The sequence below is a fragment of the Nilaparvata lugens genome, chromosome 8 (assembly GCF_014356525.2).
Source record: "Nilaparvata lugens isolate BPH chromosome 8, ASM1435652v1, whole genome shotgun sequence".
Taxonomy (NCBI): domain Eukaryota; kingdom Metazoa; phylum Arthropoda; class Insecta; order Hemiptera; family Delphacidae; genus Nilaparvata; species Nilaparvata lugens.
In genome coordinates, this window is record NC_052511.1 from 39,618,956 (window position 1) to 39,643,274 (window position 24,319).

Below are 24,319 nucleotides of genomic sequence, written 5' to 3' on the forward strand. Positions count from 1 at the left end.
TATTAAACAAAATTCCAGTTAAATGTTGTAAATCATCCCGAAATTATTCATTAATTAGCATTTGAACAAATGCAACTTCAAATTTATTTCCATCTGTAAACTAGATAAAGTTTCTTGAGCTTCATTTAATTTGATTGTAAAAACAAAAACCATTTGTTCATTTAGTTATTTCATCATGTTCGAAGTCACAATTTATTAACGTACTTGGGCTGCAGATAGCAAAAAAGTTTGTTAAATTCTATAGTCATGACTAAAATATTAATACCACGACAACCAATCAGAGAAGCCTTCTTCCCAAAACGTCTTCTCTTATTGGTATTAATATTTTAGTAATGACTAGAAATAAAACAAACTTTTGTGAATCCGAGACATGAGATTTTAAAGGTATTGATATTAGTTTTTAAATGTTCTCGTGGTATCAATATTATAGTCATGACTAGAATTTAACAAACTTTTGTGAAACCGGGACATGAGGTTTTAAAGGTATATCAACGACATATGAGGTTTCAATAAAATAATACTAATCTACAGAATTGAAATTACTGTACTAAAAACGCTACACAATAAAACGTTGTAACTTATGGTGAGCTGAACATTTCAAACTCTACATTTTAACGTCTCATTCAGAGAAAGTTCACCTCTTTTCAGTTGGAATAATGTCTAATTACAATAGTTACAGTATTACATAAACGTGTTTTCTTTTCATCTTCAAAAAATTATGTACTAAGCTCTTATTTGGCACTTTGCTTATTGGTTTCGGTTCAGTACTTTAATATCGGGACACCGAGCTTCGCTCGTTATTTTTATTTATTGATAAACAGAACCATGGCTTACTTTGGATAGGTATATTTAGATTATCTAAAGTAAGTCATGACAGAACACAATATTATTCTCTAAAATGGTCGTGTTTTTATTTCACAGCTGCTATTTTGATTTTTCACATACTCACTCGCTCACTCACTTTTTTACTATCCACAGCTGTTTCAGCCAAGGATGAATTATCCTTTTAATGTCGTTCAGCGAGTTTTCCCAAGGATGAAACCTAGTACAATCGAATTTTTATATCATAAACCTACTATGTTCCAAATTTCGTGAAAATCGTTAGAGCCGTTTTCGAGATCCGTTGAACATAAATAACCAGATATAAATATATAAAAATACAGAAATTGCTCGCTTAATATAATAGGATTTAGGAGTGGGAGTAGGGCTATTGTTTTGTACAGAATTACTTTGTCGGTACAGTACTTTATTCTGGAGTTGGAGTACAGCCATTGCATTGATGCGTGTATTGCATTAACACTGAATTTATCCATTTTGTATTTGTCCACAACGACAAATGGTTACAAAACCATTCAGGGCTATAGCGTAAATGTTTGTTGAATAAAACCGTTACAGGTTACAGTGATCTGAAAACTTTCAACTTAGAATATTCACTTCTCATCTCACATCGAAAATCTTCCCTCTTTCAGTTGAACCAGTAGTTCTAATAACAATAATACACGAACCAGCAATATTCGGGCATCCAAAGCTCTCATCTGGCACTCTACTCTATTGGTAGAGTGTTTAGGAGTTGGAAACGAGACTACTCTATTGTATTGGTAGTGTATTTAGGACTAGGAAGCGGCAAACTATGGAGGCACCGATGTCGTAACACACCACTCTCGCCCGGCGACCGACACAGATTTCTCCTCCAGCTCTACTTTCTTCTCTTTTTCACATTCACAACTACTACTCCTCCTCCTCCTCCACCTCATTCTCCTCACCCCCTACTCCTCATCACCCCTCACAACCCTTTCCCAGATTCAACCCACGCCGCTGTTTGTTCAGCGCAATTTGCTTTGAATTTCTCTCTTTTGTAAGAGCATTTTCCGGAAAGCGTTCGGTGCGCGCGAAGAAATCTTTCGGGTAGTAGGCTGGCTATCAGTTCAAATGAAATAATTATAACTTGAGGAATTTATTTCTCAATAATAACAATTACAAAATTCAAATACAAACAAAAATTATAGCCCGGTTGCACAAAAGTCGGTTAAATTTTAATCCTGATTAATTTCACAAGAAACAATTAGAGAAGGCGTTTTGAGAAGACGGCTCCTCTGATTGGTTCTCGTGGAATTAATTACGGTTAAATTTTAACCGGCTTTAGTGCAACCGGCACTGAGATTACAGAATCAAACATGGGAACTGTTGATGGAAGGATATCACAATGGAGTTGAGAAAGCGGAAAGACGAGGATAGACAAAATTCAAAGAAGAGAAAATAGACCACAAGAACGGAAGTGAAGTCACTTTTTGTGGTTAGGGATTGATTTCGGAAATGAAACCTCAGGCACCCTTTGACCATGTGAGCAAGAAACATACTGGAAAAATGAGAAGGGAAAGGAAGGAGAAGTGAAGAATCAAGCAAATAAACTCCACAAAACCGAGTTAAATAAACTTTCTGCGTTGTGATAGATATCTTTATTCAATGAAAAAGACTTTTTAAATCACTCATTTTAAGCTATTCATACTCACTCCAGTTAAATTTCTTTGTGCCGGTTGCACAAAAGCCGGTTAAATTGTAATCGTGATTAATTTCCATAATTATTAATACGTTGTAAATTGTGATAAAACATCAATTTCACAAGAATAAATCAGAGAAGCCTTATTTTCGAAAAAATCCATCTTTAATTAGTTCTCGTAACATTAATCACGATTTAAATTTAACCAGCTTTTGTGCAAATGGGCCTTTGTGTTGATTCCAATCCAGCAATTATTTTTGTTCTAGTTTGTGAAGTTTCTCGATGAAACTCTTATTATTGTTATGATATTATGTTTTCGATGAAGAATCGTGTGTTGGAATGCATACTACACTAATTAAAACATCAACATAATTTAATCAAAGCCAACAACTCAATTGTGCCACTAATTAATTGGGTTAAAGTTCTTCAAAGGCAATTATTATTCTAAAACATTATCCAAATTGCTCGAAGCAATTGACAAGCTAAGTTTCAAGTATTAGGAGAGATGGTTATTTATGGTTTTGAATGGATTCATTCTGAAGAATTTGCGTTATTTGTAAGTGAAAGCTGAACTTTTTCAAGAAGAAGAATAAGAAGGCGAGTACCAAACTTAAATTTAAGAAGGAAGACACCCTCACTCAAACATCAGTTTTCTAGAGACAACTTCTACCCTAGCTAAAAACAATATTACAGGATGCAGCCGTTAGATTTCAACTTTTTCAGTTGTTTGGTGAAAAAATAATTTAATGTGGAAAGATATTTTTTTACGATTAAAACGACTTGATATTGTCAAAAACAGTAATTTATTGAAACAATTCCAGATACTAATATTGGTTGTTAGGCTACACCATTAACAATCTCCAGTGAACTGAAAGTTTAAACATTGAAAATACTACAACTTTATAAATTGAATGACTTGAAATTGTAAAACATTGACTTATTAAAACAATTTCAGATACTATTTCCGGTTGCTACACCAAATCTCTACTTTCTTGAAATATTAAACAGTGAGCAGCAGAATATACAGTATGGGGTAACACGTGAAGCCCTGCGATTGGCCACTAGCTGTCGACCAATGGAAGTTGAGCTCAACTGTGATTGGCCGAGTCTAGACACGCCCATGTAGGCCGATTCCAAATCATTAGAACAGTTGAACAACAACAAATGAAGAGAAACCTAGTTGGTAACAGAACCATCGAGTTGAATATGAGAAAGAATGGAATAATATACTATTGGAGAATCAGTAAATACGAAAATATGGAATCTACATAAAAAACAAAGGTATAAAATTATTTTATCAGTTGTAGATTTTTTATTATCATGTTGAACATGTTTTTTGAAAAGTATAATCCTCATTCATTCTCACATTATCCATTAACTTTGTAAGTTACTGAAGTTTGTTAGTGAATAATTTCTCTTCATTATTTATTATCATTTATAGATTCTCATGTCCATATTTGAAGAACTCGAGCGTGTCTAGTCTGGGCCAATAACACTAGCGCTCAACCTTCATTAATCAACAGCCAATTTGGCCAATCTAGGGCTTCATTCATCCACCTATATACTCGTATTTTGCTGCTCAATGATTGAGATTTCAGTTTACTAGAGATTGATTTTTGTTACAACCAAAACTAGTATCTCAGACTGATTTTATAAGTTAGGGGTTTTGACAATATCTAGTCATTAACATTAATTAATATCTACTACATACTACAATATCACCTTCACAGCAACACAGAAAGATAATATTTTAAATTGTAGGTTTAAATTACATAAACGATAAGTAAATAACTTTTACTTATCATGAATTCATGGTGAAATAAAAATGGTGTGGAATATTCTAGTCCCAAATTCTATGTTTGGAATATAAAATGAAATGTTGAGACGAATCAGAGATTCTAAAGTTATTATACAGTATAATAGTCTGCATATAAAATTATATAAGAGGTTACTAATTTCTAAAAATCAAGTCTCCAAAGCCTCGCTCAGGAGAACGATTCAGAAAAGGGGAAAGCAGTTGAAAAAATCTATACTTTACTGCAAAATACGAGTCCAGTTACACATTCAATTGGCCTTTTTTATTCAAAAATGATAAAACACATAACCTTTTATAAGTGTTTGATAATATTTAGTGTCATAATCTTTTAAAATTGCACATAACCTTTATTTGGACAATTTATTTTATAAAATTGGGATGAAAAGAAGTTTTGGACTGTAGTCTGTTTCTTTATCCTTAAGTTGATTGTAAATGATAAATAAATAAACATATTTTACAAAATTATATAAAATTCTTTTTCAAAAAAATGAAATTTCAAATTCAAATTTATTTTTGTCAATCAAAACAATTACAATTTCAAAGAAAATAGTATACATCACAGAAAACTCCTTAATAAACAAAAAATGAAGTAGAATTAATCATATAACATGAGATTAGTTTATCAAGAGTGTATAAATAGGAAAATTATATAAATGTAATCAATTCAACATTGTTCTGTGATTCATCATGATATTCAACGATCAATGTTACCAACCAGCTTCCTACGCAAAGGGAGATATGCCAGTTCGTAAACAAATGAAATTACAAACACCAATTGACTCATTAATTAGTTTGTGCCAATTCCAGTTCGGATTGAATCGAGCAGCCAGACTGGATTTCGTCATCGCCAACGGATGTCATCAATTACGAATTCTTCGCTGCTAGGGTTATGGCCTAAACTCGGTCCTCTATTTGCGAATTTTAAATTTCATACCAGCAGTCACACAATCGACTATGCGACGTGCATAAGCGCATAATAAGCGAAGAATAATCGTGAGGAATGGAAGACAGCAAGCTAAGAAAGATGAGAGGGCGAGTGACAGAGACAGAAAAGAAGGAAGGATAATGAGAAAGAGAGAGAGAGAGTGAATGAGGCAAGAGAAGTGGCACCCTAATTTGATTTGATAATTGATCAATTTGGCAAAGAACCTGAAGCACCACTGAATCTCTTCTACTGCATCTTCCTAGCTTCTTCAGTGGTTGGGACTTCACCTATACCCATGATTATTTTCTCCATATTATCCACAGAGAAGAAGTACGAGTAATCTTCTACTTTGTGATATTATCGTAATTTTAATTATTAAGGCCTGGCCACACAGAGAGCGATCTGCTATCAGAGCGGTCTCAGGTATCTATATCTATATTTTAGACTAACAGGTAACCCGTGATAAACGGGTGAATAATATGCGAAATATCAAGTTAATCAGTTGAGTAGTTCAGACTAACTTGATGATGCATCATTCGTGAATTTCCTATCTCGTACTTGTATAAGCGAATTCTTTCTTTTATTATAATTATCTATATCTTAGATATCTATATCCTCCTGAATCGGAAGCTTAATTCTGATCGCAGATCGCTCTCTGTGTGATCAGGTCCTAATACTTCATTAAATAAATTTGAAAGACGTTAACGCATTTTGAAGGGTCCATTCAGGACATCTATTATGTATTATAACTATACTTTGTATAGTATTCGCTATACTTCTAGTATCTCGGATGAAAAACACTCGGATCTCTAGTATTTCGAAATAGCCTGCCTGTTCAGGAAAAGATGAAAAACAGATATCAGCTGCATGGAAAAAAGAAGCTTGTTTGAAAAGGGAAGGGGTGAAATAGGTTGCACATTATCGACAAAGAATAAACGGTTGATGCTAAAAGAAGCTGTAGTTAAGAAAAAACAATATTATTGCTTTCAACCAGGACCTATCCAAAATAAGACAAAGATGATGATGACGATGATGGATTTTAAGGAAAAAAGAAGCAGCAGAAATTGTGGTTGTTATTCAGTTGTAGGAGTAGTCACCCTTAATTTGATGCAGGGTCCAAGAATAGAATTGACATTGAAGAAGGCGAAGGCAGTCAAATAAGAATAGTTCAATCTCCCTTCTATACCGTGTACCTCCTTCTTCTTAAAGGGTGGGTGGTGAGAGGGCAATGATCTTGCAGAGGGGGAGGGGAGTCACAAGCCGAGAATAACTGAATTGAAGGGTTTTTCGATGAGGGTTTGAAAACCCTCATTTGTTTGTAACGGGCTTTTCAAGCGCGGGGTAGATGATGGCCGTTGGATAACTGAAATAATGCCCGTTGATAATTTCGACGGATGAGGGATGAAGATGTGGAAAAAGGGTCGAAAATGAATGAAAAAAGGAACAAGGAAGATACAGTTGGCAGCGAGATGGGTCGGTGATAAGAAAACTAGAAAGAAATGAATAATTTTGTTGGAAACAACTGGTATTAGCAGTGGGGTACAGAAAGGAGAAAAGAATAATAAATTATTATCTCTGGGAAGTAATGAAGATGTAAAAAAAGTCAAATATGGATTCATTATAATTGATCAATAACACGATTGATACTGTCATACTCAAGTATCATTTTTCCCTGAACCGTGGAATGTGAATTTATTTATTTATACATTGATAGATAAAATATCATTCTCAACTATGAATGATTGGGAAAGGAACAACAGGCTTAAAGCCCAAAACTGTTCCTTTCCCGAATTTAGATAGAAATTTTCCAAAAAAAGGTACCTAATGTACTTACACTTTATGATTTTTGTCAAATTTTGAGTCCAAAATATTTATAAACTAGGAATTTACAAAAGAATTGCTGGTACTGTAACCTGAATGTCAGAATAAGTTGATTTTAAAAGGAACAACCAAAGATGCGTACAGACTTTTCACTTTTCATCAGCTGATGCTATACTTTTTATATCTGTATTTGTACAGAAGCAGTAAGATACAGATATAATAAGAATAGCATCAGCTGATGAAAAGTGAAATTCACGTGTTCGTGGCGCTTAAGCCTGTACGCACCTTGAGGAAAATACTCATTAGAGCTAAAAAATAGTGTAGAGACTAACAAATAATGAAGAATGAATAGGAAATTGTTTTCTGTAAATGAATACCGATTTACAGGATAAATCAAGGAGGATTTCAAAGTACTGTTATATTGGCAAGGACTACCTTATTATTTTATCTTTCAATGTTATTACATTAGTGTTATTTGCATTGTAAATAAATAGATATATAAATAATTAGCCACAATTATGTCAATCGTGTCAACGTACAGAAGATCATAACTCCATTGCCAGCAGATCTGTTAAAGTTGTACATCATATAACATTATATGAACTTGGATTATGCTTTAAAGGTAAAGGGAAAGTTTAGGAAGTTTGTGTTTTGGCTTTAAAAAGGCAATTATCTTAATAGTATTTGAAATTTCTTGATAATTTCAGATAATACTCAAATAACGAAAAGTTGAAATACCAGACAATATGAATGACAACCATTGAATCAATCTAAATTCTCTTATTAATTTGGATTCTGTTACATAGCAGGGTATGAACTAATCACATAAATCATATTTCAGTTAATTACAATGTATTTTAGATAGAAATTATGCATTTTGTTTGAACATGAAAAGTTAGTACAGGTATGTCGGAAAATGAGAATTTGACAAAGAGTAACAAGAACCATGATTTTTTGGATTATCAATAAGTTAATTTACTTCATCATGTTTGACTATAACAGCAAGCCAAGAACTACAAAGTCCTATTTGAAATTGCACTTATCTCAACTACTGAATAATACAGAAGCATTTACGTGGAAAATGCGGAAAACAAAAGAAAACCAGAATAAAAGGTTAGACTGTGACATTGAATTTCAATGCCAATCGGCATGATGTTCAACAAAAATTGTTAACAAATCACGTTTAGTGGCAACTGCACTAATAATAGCAAAACGAACTATTATTTCGATTTCCTTGAGTTACAATAGCTCAAGTAGAGATTATTTCCACAATTTACTGAAACTACTAGCAATAAAATTAAAATAAATGGAGAATAAAATATGAGAGGAGATCGACTGACATCTCATAGTTGACCGAACGTAGTGAGGTCTATGTTTTAACTCGGATTTTCTTTTGTCTGTCTGTATGTAATTGTGAATTATTCACTATGAAGTTTCCTTGCTTTTAGTTTACTCAGTTTCTTTTTCATTCATATGATTTATAATATAGGAATTAATTTTAGTTGCTTTATTGGAATTGTAATTAATATTTCAGTTTAATATTTCTGGAATGTGCATTGATTCTTGGTTATTCTTTTCAAATGAAGGGGAAGTAGATAAAAATTTAATATACATGTATTTTCTAAACTAAAATTCCTCACCCTGTCATATTATGCAAGTTCCGACTCTGCAAAATAACTCATTGCTTTTTTTCTTTCTTAATTAAAAAAATATTTCAAATGAGGCAATAAAGGCCGGCTTGCAGATAAATGCTAGAAAGACAAAGGAAATGAGAGTAAATGCAAGAACAGACATGCCTTTGAAAATGGGCGACTCCAATATCGAGCTGGTAGAGTCCTTTTTATACTTGGGTAGTATGGTCACTGTAGAAGGAGGAGCTGATCAAGATGTAAAGAGTCGAATCAAGAAAGCAAACGGAGCTTTTATACAATTGAGGCCAATCTGGGCAAATAAAAATATATCCAAAGCCACAAAGATTCGACTCTTTAATAGCAATGTAAAATCAGTCCTCTTATATGGATGTGAAACCTGGAAGGTGACTACAGTGACCTCTAAAATGTTACAAGTATTTGTAAATAGATGTTTGCGTCGCATAATGGGCATCAGATGGCCAGAGGTTATCAGCAACGAAGCACTATGGGAGTCTACCTGTCAGGATCCAATCCAAATGCAGATAAAAGAAGGAAATGGAGATGGATTGGGCACACGTTGCGCAAGGAAGAAGGTGCCATTGAAAAAGACGCATTGGACTGGAATCCTCAAGGACACCGTGCAAGAGGACGCCCAAAAATCACGTGGAAGCGTACCATCCAGACAGAAATTGGGAAAGCCGGCAAAACGTGGTTGGAGGTGAAGGCGTTAGCACGCGACAGAGTTGGATGGAGGACATTCTCGGAAGCCCTATGCTCCTCAAGGAGCGACAGGAACTAAGTCAAGACAAGTAAGTCAATTAAAAAAATGATGGTGCCCCAAACAGGACTTTTAGTCCTCGGGGTACTTGAAATTATTTATTCTTCTTTTGATGTAAATGAATTATTGTGATTTCTTTGTACAACGTGTAATTGTATTATTTTTATTATCTTTATTTTTTATAATTTTCAAGATTGTTGATGCTATATAGATCATATATATATATATATATATATATATATATATATATATATATATATATCTCACTGTACTATTCATAATTTCTGATTATGTGTAATGTATAAATTGGAAGAATAAATGCATTTCTTCTTCTTATTATTATTATTATAGTTTCATTTGTAAAATGTTGTATGATTAAGGTTTATTTTTTTATGTTAACCAATAACATCATGGGTTAAGTGAAAGAGGGGGCTCTTATTGCCTCAACTTAGCCCACATCACTTTTGTAATGTTGTAAACTGTAAATAGATCTATCTATCTAAGTAACGCAATTACGGCCAAACGTGTTGATAAAATTCGATGAGATTTGGCAGGAATATTCCTTTTCCAACTGCGCGTCGATTTATATCCAAGTTTTTTTTTGAAATTTTGCATTTTAAGGAAAATATGAAAGAAAATAAATTCCTCCATACTGTGATAACACTATATATATATATATATATATATATCATCTACTTTGAAGATTAATCAGACTATAGAATTATTCATAATCAATCAGCTGACAAGTGGATTATTCATTGCATGGATTACACAGAAGTCTGGCCATGCCTATTTCTAAAAGGTAGGGTTTCAATATTTTTTATGATGCGTGCCCATCAGTGTCAATATTCTCACATTTGAAAAACAAATTTAATAGGTGATTGTACACGGAACTGGATAAATTATCTATCATATGGGATACAAATTCAAACGTGAACTGAGTTTATTAACATTAGTGAGTTTTTGATCTTGGAGAAAACAAATAACATATTTTAATAGTAAATTATGATTCAACTGTGAATTGTGATTCAACTGAATCAACTAGAACAGGTGACATCAGTTACTTGTGGATGAGAAAACTGCGTGAGGTCTACTGTTCACAGAACTACTAGTATCATATTTTTGAAATAGTAACATTATATTTCAAAAACTATATTACTATTCGAATTCTATTGCTCTAATATTTTCAAAATTGTTCAATCATTGTTCCACTGCAATCTGGGTGGATTACGAAGATTGAAGAGATCATAAATCGGGTACAAGTGACGCAATAGCATTATAATAACTGATGAATGTATCAATGTCAATTGACTTAGCAGTGAGTAGGACAGAAGGCGGCAAATTAAAATTCAAGGTGACAGAACAACTGAACAAGATATTGTCATCACTGATTAGATCTCAGGAAACGTTTTACTACTAACGTTTTAGCACTCAAAAGAAGACACATTTTCCTATACTCAATACTTTTTCGTTCAATTTACAGAATAGAGGAAATTATTTGGAATCGTTATAAGTCGTCTGGTGTTATTTGAGAATACAACAAGGGCCAAACCACATGAGGCGATTTTTCAGCCGCCACGACAGGACAAGAAGTTCTCTGATTGGCTGCTTGGGTTGGCGTATCGAAATGAAGCTCTCTCAAATCAGACAATCGGAGAGGTTACTGTCGTGCCGACTTGTCTGAAAAACGTCTCGTGTGGCTTGACCCTAAGATGTAATTATTCTGGATTGAAGCTGAACCTATGCAACATGTCATACTTTTATAGATTTTTTGTATTTTGAAGAATCTATTTTTGCACAATTAACTAAACCTACATGACATAAAAAACAATTAAACTCGAAATTACAGTAACTTGGTATGAATTTGTATGACAAGTCATGTAGTTGGAAAGGAAAAAGTATAAACTATTCTTACAAGACACTCCATTTATTTCCAAAATTAAATTTTCAAACATAAACAAGAATTTCATTGAAGTATCTTATTTTAAAAGAAAATCCAATCAACAATCATAATAAGCTATCATTATCAACTCTAGTACTCCCAAGACTACAATAATATTGAGAACAGAAATAATTGTAAGGAAATTAAACCTGATAAACGCTAATGTGCAAAAATTATTAGACCCAGCGTGGTTTGAACCAGAAACCTACTGTTCTAGCCTACATGTTCGCTTGGAATTGTATTCAACGTTCATCGAATTTCCTCCCAGCTAATTCTCTCTGTTGAAATTTTTTCACTTGCTGATGGTTACACGGTAGTTGACAGGATATTATTTGAGGTTTCGATCAATGATTAATATTATATAGCAGGAGTTGAAATGATTGTAAGTTCACCTTCATTTCCATATTGCATTTTCGAATTATACGATTTCAAATATACTTCTACCAGGACTTCCCATAATATACTACTATATAGGAGGAATCGCTTCAACCCTCAATTGACACTAACATCATTCAAGATACTTGAATCAAGTTTACTCTACTAAACATTCCGTGTAAACACTCCTTCAAGTATTTCATTGCTTGTTCAAGTAGTTTCAAAAACTAGAAGAGCGTATCTGTATGTTCTAATTCTTATTGATAATTCAAACCCCTGGAATGAACAACCAAATCGCACATTCTTTTTCAAGGAAGCATCAGTGTTTCTCTAACTAATTTCCGAATATCAAGTCAGAAATTATTGTTTGTTCAAGTTTCAAGTAGTTTCGAAAACTATAAGAATGTATCTGTATGTACTAATTCCAATTGATAATTCAAGCCCCTGAAATAAACAACCAAATCACACATTCTTCTAGTATTAGAGGTAGTATTAGAGGAAGTATTAGAGTTTCCTTCATCTGTTTTCCCGAATAATCGGTCACAAATTATACAAGCTTTTCCAGACACCAACCTCTCTTCACCTAGACTAGCGATAGTGATGCTCGCTACGTTAAAACCATAGTACCATTTACGAATATCAAATAAGAAATTATTGTTTGTCCAAGTAGTTCCAAAAACTATATGATGTATCCGTATGTTCTAATTCCAATTGATAGTTCAAGCCCCTGAAATAAGCAACCAAATCACACATTCTTTTTCAAGGAAGTATACGAGTTTCCTCCATCTCTTTCCCGAATACCAAGTCACAAAATATACAAGCTTTTCCGGACACCCCTTTCTTCATTTATACTCATCCAAGTAGTTGAAAAAACTAGAAGAATGTATCTCTATGTTCTAATTATAGCTGATAATTCAAGCCCCTCAAATAAACAACCGAATCACACACTCTTTTTTAAGGAGGTATCTGATTTTCCTCCAACTAATTTCCCGAATATTCTATCAGAAATATACAAGCTTTTCCAGACACCAACCCCTCTACACCTACACTAACTAGCGACAGTGATGCTCGCTTTTAACGTTAAAACCATAGACTAAAACAATCTTAGTATAGAAGTTTTCTCTAGTTAAAACCTTCGAACAAGGAAGCGATTATATCGAAAGCCTGTTTGTGAATAGATGATGACTTTGAAGAGCTAGAACAGAACAGACAGCAGGCAAAGTGGTATTGGTATGAGATGGGGGCCGAAACAAATCTAAGCACTAATAGTGTTGCATAGTATAGTAGACCAGTGTGCAGTAGACTTTAGACGGGGCCATCTGATGTGGGATAAGGTTGCTTGCTTTCAATGTCTTCCTCTCACTGACACTGTCTCTGTCGGGCACACACAATCCTAACCTCCAAATCAGTTGCTATCATCGTGCCCTTGTCCTTTTCCTGCTATGTGCTCTCATTATCCTCAGTAAGGACACCAGTCCCACGCCTGCTTGCGTTTTATGCTTCCTTTTTTTCTCTCTCGTCATCCTTTGTGACGCTGTCCACTCATACACAACGTCATAAATGTGCGTGTGTGAGTGGAGTCCAGGGATTTCGAACATCTCCACGTGGCAATAGAAAGTTTGGTTGTGGTGGTTGGGCATGTCTTCAAGAAACATCTTCAAATTATGTTTGGGGAGAAGATGAAGAGATCCAGGAACATCCATTGTGTCCGAAGTGTCCCGAATCCAAGAGAATTTAAACACAGGCATAAGGAACTGCTTAATGATTCAACACAATAATTAGACAACCAACATGAATTGTTAAGTAAAGGTTGTAATACAGTCTTGACAAAATAAATGATTGAAATTACAAGCAATACAAATGTTTTGAAAAACCAGACAATCGAAAATACAGTTTCGAGAGATCAAAGAGTCCACCAATATGGTATGTATCGTCCCTACAGCAAATTTCAATCAATGTACTGTAACTACTCTCGTAAGAAGAAAAACAATGACAATACACGCTCAAACTACCAGATTGCATTATTCAAGCTTCAAGAGTTTAATTCAGCTAAATTTATTTCTTATATTTTATAGCTTTATCTAATTACAGTTTTATTTGGCATTATCTGTCATTATTGTTCAAATTTTAACTTGATAGTTTCTAGTATTGGATCTGATCCAATAACTGATAACTGATAATAGTGGAAAAATATTGTTTTAAACAACCCTTGAGTTAATACAGTGTGGGGTCGTTCATGTTCCATATGCATTTTTTACTCTCTTGATTAGTGTGGTTACAATGTTAAACAAATATAAGAATTAAACAAAAATAAAACAGCAGAGCTCTGCATGAATAGAAAAGTTAATATAAACTAAAAATATAATGCCTTCAATATGAATAGTGAATAGCATCCATATTCATAGATGCATATTCAGATCCATCAGATCCATATTCACTATTCATATTGTAGGCATTATATTTATAGTTTATATTAACGTTTCTATTCATGCAGAGCTCTGCTGTTTTATTTTTGATTAACTCTTATATTTGTTTAACATTGTAACCATACTAATCAAGAGAGTAAAAAATTCATATGGAACATGAACGACCCCACACTGTATTACCTCAAGGGTTGTTTAAAACAATATTTTTTTACTATTTTCAGTTATATATTCTAATGTATTTTTTGGAAAATAAATTTCAATTTCAATGAAAGAGACATCCTTTGAATGTAGTTTATAACCTTGTTCTATCCCTTCTCCTTCTATTCTACTGATTGTTGTTTGCGCTATCTTTCCATTATTGAAGCTCTTCAAGATTATTAAAGCCCTAAGCTATTTATATTCTGGGAAGAATATGAAAGTTCTCATTCAACTTTTTGAATGATTCTTTTTTCGTGATGAGAGTTTAATTAAACTTTCAACAACAACCAAATGTCCTTGTTTTCGAAATAAATATCAAGTAATCTATAAAAACTGATCAAATTAGTTTGATTCTAATTATAGAATATTCTTGAACTACACTAAGGTAACTTAGCAAAAAATCACTTCACTTATATGGGCTACTTTATTCAACTTAATAAAAACTTGTAGTACCCTTTTATTGAAAACTTGAAAATATTTTAACGAATAGTTTCGACCATTGGTCATTTTCAAGTTAAAAAACTTCATTTTCATTTTTAACTTGAAAATGACCAATGGTCGAAACTAGTCGTTGAAATATTTTAAAGTTTTTTAACTTGTAGTACAAGTTTTTATTAACTTAGCAAAGTATCTAATTTGAAATTATTCTGATTTCTATAAATAAATTTTACATTTCCGAAAATCACCACAATCCAAGGATATGGCTTTGACATTTCAAAAATGATAGAGATTAGGAGTGATTGCTCAACGAAGCAATAAGAATCACAGTAGCACCACCCACTATCTACAATTATAGAGAAAAGATAGCATAAATCACTATCTAGAATCATAAAATAAAGAATCTATCTAGAATCATAAAATAAAGAATCTATCTAGAATCATAAAATAAATAATCTATCTAGAATCATAAAATGAAGAATCTATCTAGAATCATAAAATAAAGAATCTATCTAGAATCATAAAATAAAGAATCTATCTAGAATCATAAAATAAAGAATCTATCTAGAATCATAAAATAAATAATCTATCTAGAATCATAAAATAAAGAATCTATCTAGAATCATAAAATAAAGAATCTATCTAGAGTCATAAAATTAAGAATCTATCTAGAATCATAAAATTAAGAATCTATCTAGAATCATAAAAAAACATAGCATAAAATGCGTTCCCATAAATGCTATCCAATATCCGATAACAAAGATATCCAATACTATCCCATATAGCAAAAATAGGATAGCCAATACTATTCCTCCATGCTAGAACACAACAGTTCACCAATGGGGAACTCCACCCCCCCCCCCCTACACAACAAAAACATAACCAAAATAGAGTTAAAAAGAGCACCATTATTTGAAGACCAGTTCTCAAGCAGAAGCAAAGTCCATAATAACTATTACATCGTTTTAGATTCGGTAGCTGAGCTTGAGACAGCTGGAAGAGGAAGGAACATGATAGACGATGAGCAGCGACAAAAGAAAAAGAACTGATGAAGATTGTTGGGAAAGCGAGAGACGACACGTGGCTTTCCGGGGTCATGTGATCAAAGAGGAGACAGAAAGAGACAGTGGTTGATATGAAAGAGAGAGAGGAGTGTGAGGAAAGGGTGGTTGCACAAAGGGCAGACTCTTCACCGGAAAGGGCGGTCGCGCCGGGCTAGGAACCTTGACCGGTAGTCCCGCTTACACACAGGAAACTCATCATGCAACATGTACCAGCTGCAAACCTTTGACACAGACGCTTATTGCTTGTAAAAAGTTCTTATCTGATGATACAAAATGATAACTGAAAACTGACAATAAAACATATGACAATACGTAGAGCCAAGAATGAGCTGCTAAATATCCTAAAGGTTAATATCTCTTGCTATAGGAATGCAAAATCCACAATGTTAGAATAATGATTATCATCACAGAATTAAATGATAATTAGAACCTATTATATTAAGCGAGCAATTTCTGTATGTATTTATATATTTGGTTATTTATATGGTTATTCATGTCCAACGGATATCAAAAACGGCTCTAACGATTTTCACGAAATTTGAAACATAGTAGGTTTATGATATAAAAATTCGATTTCACTGGGTCTCATCCCTGGGAAAACTCGCTGAAGGACATGAAAAGAATAACAATTATTCATCCTTGGAAAAACAGATGATAATTTCGTCGTCTGTCGTTAACAGAAGATGCGTGTGTGGGAGAGAAACATAATTATTTCCAGCTGTGTAATCAATCAGCTTATCTCAGGAGAAAATCTAGGAATTTTAATCAACTTGATCAAAATAGTCTGATTTGTTGACATGACATGGTATATCATTCTAAATTAGAGTATATCATAATATTAAAAGTTAATAATTATTTTACAGTTTTAAGTGATTGGTGAGTGTTATTTTGTTATTCAATTTGATTTATCAACAATCTAAATTAGAACTTTTTTGTTTTGTAATATTTGGACTGAAAATTGGAACTGATTTCAAGTGTAAGGAACAAAACCTATTTTTAGGACTATTTATAGTGTTTAAGTCAAAATTCGGGGAAGAAACAGTTTTGGGCTGTGCCTGTTAGTCCTTTCTCAATCATTTTGAAGAATTGTGTTCTGTTTATCAATAAATAAATAACGAGCGAAGCTCGGTGCCCGGATATTAAGGAATGAGAAGTCTAGAAGCTATTTATTAAAATATTGAGATACTGGTTTTGGTTGTTGCACTATAATCAACGAAAGAACGGTTTTTTTTTATTTTTTAAATAAACTTGTGGTTGCGACCGCTTCAAGTATTTCTATTCAATATGGATAACATAGCTACATCACTCTAATCTCAGAATATCGAGATATCACTGGTTTCAGTTATCTTTTTATATTATCAGATAGGAACTTTTCACAAGCAATACCGGTAAGCGTTTGTGTCCTCTAACTTCTTAATTACACAATAATACATTACAAACCTCAGATACAGAATGCATTTGCCCTGTTATCTATAAGTTAGAGATGGAGTCTCCAGTTCCAGTTTAATCATTGGTGTCTATTTCGTTTTTATGTTGTAAGGAAGTGCTTCGTTTGGAGAGTTCAGTTAATTTTCTTCTGGAAAACTCCATTCAACAAAAGTCAATATCAATTATTGATTTAAGATTATGTTGGAAGATTCCAAGTCCCTAAAGAAAACACAGTCCGTGAGTCCCTTATGACTGAATAGTGTTGGATGTGTCCGTGTGTGTAGCCTACAAAACTTGTTGAGGTGTTATCAATCAATCTTGATAATATCTGATTACTCTTTTATGTTCACAAGTCCATTCTCTTATCGTGCCTGAATAAAAACGTATATCGTATTCGAAATCCAGTATTGATTTTGATCGTAAAGAGGATTCGCCCTTAATTTGAATAGGATAATGGAAATTTATCACCCTTGTTTTGAAGTAGATGTGAAAATTGAACTGCAAAATATTGAACGCGAAGTTATTTATGGGGATTTATCAATATAATCAAATAGAAATCATAACAGAAAATAGAAAGTAGAGTACATACGATAGGAATACATTTGGTGTAGCTTTGGTAGTAGAAATAAGATTGAAAAATGATTTGAATGTGATATGTAAAAAAAATTAAGAGAAACTTGATACTGTAGTTCATTTGAATGAGCGATTAAATATTGAAGATTTTCACTCTTGAGGACAATAGGAGATGGAGCGATCTAGTGTAGATCAAGATTAGAATCTAGATCAGCTTGAAAACCTACCTGTCAAACACCTTGAAAAATAAACAGCGAGAAGCTTATTGAAATGTGAATATCTAGATAAATTTATTTATTGATTCAAGATATACAATGAAAAAAAGACACTCATATATCATCAAATTCTACAGTTTTATTTGGTACAGGACCATGGTGAAATGTGACCTATGTGGTAACGAAACCATGGTCCTGTACCATATAAAACTGAAGAATTCGATGATATATGTGTGTTTTCATTTCTACAACATTGACAGCGACTCAGTCGAATTTTCAGGATACACAATCATCATTCAAATGATTGGGGAAGGCCAAATGGTGGGGAACAGACACAGCCCAAAATTGTTCCTCCCCCGAATTTAGATTAGTATTAGATTTTAGTATAAATATATACTAGTCCAGAAAGAAGGATATGCTTTCCACTTTATAAAATGTGTGTCAAATTTACAGAGCAAACACTTACGGACAAGAAATTATGAATTCAGAAAGATTGAGAACCAAATTAAATAACAATATTAATTTCACTAAAACACTTAAAATTGTAAAATATTGACTATATTGAAAAATGTTGATCCGAAAATTAAAAACAAACTTCTTCACTAGAAGCAAAGCTGACTTGATAATCCTGGATTACTTGATAGAAAATCTAGGATTGCTGTAATGTAGTCTCAAAATAATATCATAGAGAAAAAATAGCATAAGTAGATATCCCATGGTATAGGGCGTTTATGTAGCAACTTTTACTGTTATCTCAAGCTGATAGTCCACGTAGTTCTTTCCTGTGAAGCTTTATGACGCTTGTAGTCTCTCATATTGTGCCGTTCATACACTCTTATCCGGTCAAAACAGTAAAACTCGACAATAATCGACAGTAATCGGCTTAGATAACAGTAAAAGTTGCGACATAAACGCCCTATACCATTGAATATCTACTTACGATATTGTTTCTCTATGATAAAATGTAGAACGTTGATGCCGGCGGCTTGTTTGTATTCGCTTTTTGCCTGAGGAGACGAATGAGAGAAGTCCTAATAGAAGCAGGATGGAATGTATGTATAACAAAGAGAAGGCAGGCACAAGCACAAAGCAGATGACCCTCACTCCAAGGTTGGAGTTGGAGTCAAAGACCAAAAAGAAGTCCCAACCGACAGCTCTGGGCTGAGGGCAGCCATCTTTCAACTCATACCAATTATTCCTTGTCTACAACCCATAACCATGCCATTTAAAGATTACATAAGGTGTGGTAATATAATATCGTTCAATGTTTGTTATTGAGCAGTCATGTTCAGATAGTTTATTTGTATAGATTGTGGGCTGAAAACATTATTGAATAATTTAATGATTCTTTATAAAATATGCTTTTATTGATATTTGTTTATTTACTATTAGATTCATAATGAAGTCAACTATCTCAAAATTAGGCTCATCACACTCTTCCAGGTTTAAATAAAAAAATACTAAGAAATTGTCAAAAACCACAGATTTATTGATACTTAGAAAGACCGGTTACGGTTGTTACACCATTGTCAATCTTTGATAAACTGAAACTAAACAGAAGAGCAGCTGAATTTATACTAGTAGGCGAGTACTGCTATTGGTCAATGGCATGAACGCCTGCCATTGGCCCAGCTAGAAAGTCTCATCCCCCTTAACGGTGTCACAGAATGGCGGCTTAAGCAACAGACTCGCCATGATAACAAAATTTACTTACAAAATAAGAACCAAGAAAACAAGTGTCTTTCTAAGTATCAATAAATCTGTGGTTTTTGACAATTTCTTAGTATTTTTATTTAATATGAATAATTACCACAATATCAACTTCTCATCTACACAAAAAGTCTTCCAGGATTCTGATCTTTATTAATTTGATCAGTAATCAACATGTTTTGATCAGAAAGATTGCGAAAAATCGATACGTTGAATTCAGAAGGCCTGATCTTGATCCTGGTATAATCCAAAAAGAGAACTTAGTTTCATATTTGCCGATTCTATTTCCATTTTAAAAGTACGGTGAACAATACAAATTTTAAAGGTCATACGACTTTCAGCATTTTGGAAATTATCTGTGCTCTCGTTTTGAAAGTGTGACAAAGGGCATTAATAATAATTTATCTATCAATTAATTTGACAAATTTTCAATGTCTATGAGAGGAAGAGTTGCTTCAAGCTGAACAACATAAGAAGATCATGCATCATTATTCCATTTATGCCTTAATGTACAATAGACTCTCTCTAGAATCTCTCATGATTCTATCACTTCTATTCTACATTGAACAAATTCTATAAACCTGACAATTTACATCCATATGAGATAATTATGAAAAATACATACAATATTAAGTAAAAGAGATTGGAACCGATTAGGCAACGCAAGATTAAAAGAGAGCGAGGCGTTTGTGTTTTAAAACAATTACTCTCATTACCTAATAAATGACCCTTGTAAGTTGGGCGGTGTTCACTCTCGATTATTTATTACACACGCATTACGCTTTCTGTTCAACAACTTTCAAGGCTTTATGGACGTCACCCTCTTCCTTCTCAACAAATCATCGAGGCTCTTCTTCTTCTCTTCCTTCTTCCTCTCTCTTTCCTTGTTCCTCCTCTTCTTCACCATCTTCCAATTTTTGCTCTCTTTTTCTACGGCTTTGTCCGTCGGACGGTCTTCAACCGCTGAAGGTTTTCTGGATTTTTTATTCGGCCCTGGTTGCGACACAGGGCATTTCTCCAGACTCAAAATAAAAAAGCCACAAACTTTTAGTAGCATTGTACTAAGCAGAAGTCAGAAAGCAATGAGGAAGAAGGAATGAGAGAGTAAGTGAGAGAGAATCAACAACTAAATGGGACCAAACGCTTTCCTCGGATCGAGGCAAGGGCAAAGACGGTTTTTCTTTTTTTCTCAGAGTCGGTTTCCATGTGCAACGCGATAGGTATGCGCCGTATCACAGTTTGATACAGAACGTAACTTGATTTACAACAATCGTATCTATAATATACTTTCAGAACTCTCCAATAATTTCTAGATTCGAACAATACCTTCACATATCCTGAATCCTTCATCCTCCTATAGAACATACAACAACTGTTTCATAGACATAAATCCGGGTATCCATCGTTATATTAAAAGTCCATGATCATTATTACTCTCAAGTTGATCAGAAATCACACATTTTACCTAAAATTATTCAAGTAAGCACAACTTGAAAATGAAAACTAAAAATCATCAAAAGAACATCATTGACATATCATCATCAGAAAACAGATTTTGAAAACTGAAAGTATGTAAAATTAAGATCTAGACTTAAGTTTTGAGCTGTTGATATCGTCTTATATACCGTGTCCCACGAGGAGGTTTACACGTTTAATTTTATATTACGTGCCCATTCATGCACCGAACTTTTTCAACTTTCACACAGTTTACAAAGTAGGTTCCTAAAATATTCAGGAAAAATTTCAGCTCTCTAACCTTCGTAGAAAAGAATGGCGGCATATTAAAAATTTAACCAATCTATTAAAATTTTCAATTTCTGGGAAATCAAATAATTTTAAATTTTACGCAGTTTGCAAAGTAGGTTCAAAAAACATTGTGAGAAAATTTCAGCTCCCTAACCTTCGTAGAAAAAAAAATGGTGGCACATTAAACATTTTACCAATCCATTAAAATTTTAACATTTTGTTTCTACGAAGGTTAGGGAGTTGAAATTTTCTCAGAATATTTTTAGAACCTATTTTGTAAACTGTGTGAAATTGAAAAAAATTTCGGTGCATGAATGGGCACGTAATATAAAATTAAATGTGTAAATCTCTTCCTGGGACACGGTGTATTAATTCGTTCATACGATATTGTAGCTTGAATCTTAAGAATTTTTCATTGGAATCTTTATTTGAATTTCAACAAAATAGTGGGAATTTATAAATTGGGAATTAATGAACAAACAATATAGTGGGAATTAATGAACATCATACTTAGATCTCCTTCAGATTTGTATCGAATAGTTGATCCATATTAAAATGGAAGTTGGAGTTGAATTTTTAAAACTATGAAATCTAATAAACCAGGATTGAGAAAAATATGTCAAAATTAATGTGAATAGTCTGGAAAAGATTGGAAGGAAAAGTCAAACGTCAACAATTATAATAATAATTCTTATGGATTTTTTGGTGGGGAGTTCCTGACGGAAGTTCCACCTCGCCAGAATCATTTGAGCCGTCAATGGGCCTTACGACTGTCATACTTCAACGAATTGCAGTTTGATACGTTTACCACTAATCTAAGAACAAGAGGATGAGAGACCATCAACTCTCTTGGTACACAAAAACCGTTATCAACACTATTTTAATTTGACTGATGATAACTAACCACTCTTCATGTTAGCATAGCAATGATCCAGGAACAACATCGATCTCTGTTGAAGCAATCCAACAATGGCAATAACCAATAAAAAAAATATTTTTGGACTTAGGGGACCTTGAAACGTATAGAAAACTTGAAATTGAGGTACCTTAATTTTTTTTGTAAAGCAGTACCATAGAGAAACGATAACGTAAGTAGATATCCCATGGTATAGGGCGTTTATGTCGCAACTTTTACTGTTATCCCAAGTCGATAGTTCACGTAGTTCTTTCCCATGCAGCTGTGTGTAGTCTCTCAAATTGTACTCTCACCCCAACGAAATAGTAAAAATTGATAATAATCGACAGTAATCGGCTTGAGATAACAGTAAAAGTTGCGACATAAATTCCCTATACCATGGGATATCTACTTACGCTATTGTTTCTCTATGGCAATACTTTCCTTACTTATGGTAATAGGGCAAGGAAAGTGAAAATAAAGGGTTTAATAATCATAGAAATTAGTCAAATCAAGTAGCCCTATTAAATTTGTTTACTAAAAAATATAGAGATTTGAATTTTTCCATTTAAACAAACATTCATTCAGGGTTATTGCTCCAACAAGCAAACCTAAACTACTATTATAAAAGTGGGAGCAACCAGCAACTATTCACCCTCCTTTCACTTGAATTGCTTTCCAATCGAGTTGAAAATTAAGCACAGTACATGAATTTCTACAAGACAATACACTAGCCTAGCCCAGGTAGCCTAGTTAGTAATCTATAATACATTATTGTCAAAGTTTAACATAAACCTGATGTGCATCGAACTGTAGCGTCGTTCGCTTACAATACGTTGACATCGATGTCCAGTGGGCGTAACGACAAACGCCCCTCTCTGTGAGAGAGAAAGAGAGAGAGAGAGACAGAGAGAGAGAAAGAGACAAAAGAGAGTGAGAGAAAGAGAAATAGCCTAATCGTGAGCTCGCGCGCTCATTTTCGACAGAATTTAGTAGGCGGATAGGTTGCGTTCATACACTAATGGAAAGTCGGTCGATAGTAGAGTATATAACACTACAATATTTCTCTCCTCTTTCTGTAATTTCATCTCTATCTGTCGCATACAAACACATATCCTCCCTCTCATTCCTCCACCTGCCCACGTGTGATTGTCTGACCTCTTGTTTGATGTAATTGTGTGCATTTTCGTTAGTTTCCACTGCCATCATCATGTGTTAAGTGAAGAGAGAAGAGATATCTAGGTAAAGTGGTAGAGAGGGTGGTAGAGGAAGAGTGAGGAGGAGATGGAGGGGTAGGAGGAGGAGAAGGAGGGGGTTGATGATGATGATAACGATGAGGAGGAGATGAAGGAGGAGAAGGAGGGGCAAGAGGAGGAGGAGGTGGTGGAGGAGAAAGAGGTTGAAGCTGACTGATGCAAGCGTACTCAATGTACCCAATTGGTTGACTGACATTTCGATGGTTCAATTCGATATTTAGAAACAACCTGAGTTCGATAATTTATGGTGGAACTGTGAAGATTTCTAAACGTGAAAACGGTTACGAATTTAATTTGCTGGTTTGGTGTTTGAGAAAGGGGATGAACGTTTACTGATCCAGTAAATGAATTCTCCAACAGTTATTACAGTATTTGAGTGGAAGCACTACCTCCGTGAACAAAGCCATTCGTGGCGTCATTCGTGTGACGTCAGCACAGGTAGGGCTCCTAGACCAATAAAAACACTAGCTGATATAGATCAGCTGAAATCAACGATTTTTATTGGTGTAGGAGCCCTACCTGTGCTGACGTCACACGAATGCACTACGGCTTTGTTTACGGAGGTAGTGGTGGAAGTAGACTAGA

The 24,319-nt window shown here is 33.8% G+C and overlaps 2 protein-coding genes across 4 annotated transcripts in view; one reads left to right on the forward strand and one right to left on the reverse strand.

The window, feature by feature from the left end:
• Positions 1-24,319, reverse strand: part of LOC111044877 (protein roadkill) — a 193,730-nt gene that overhangs the window by 137,628 nt on the left and 31,783 nt on the right. The window lies entirely within an intron of this gene.
• On the forward strand, positions 9,139-9,489 carry LOC120352855. Its single transcript, XM_039435145.1, has one exon. It carries the CDS (start codon positions 9,139-9,141, stop codon positions 9,487-9,489), a length of 351 nt encoding a protein of 116 aa, XP_039291079.1.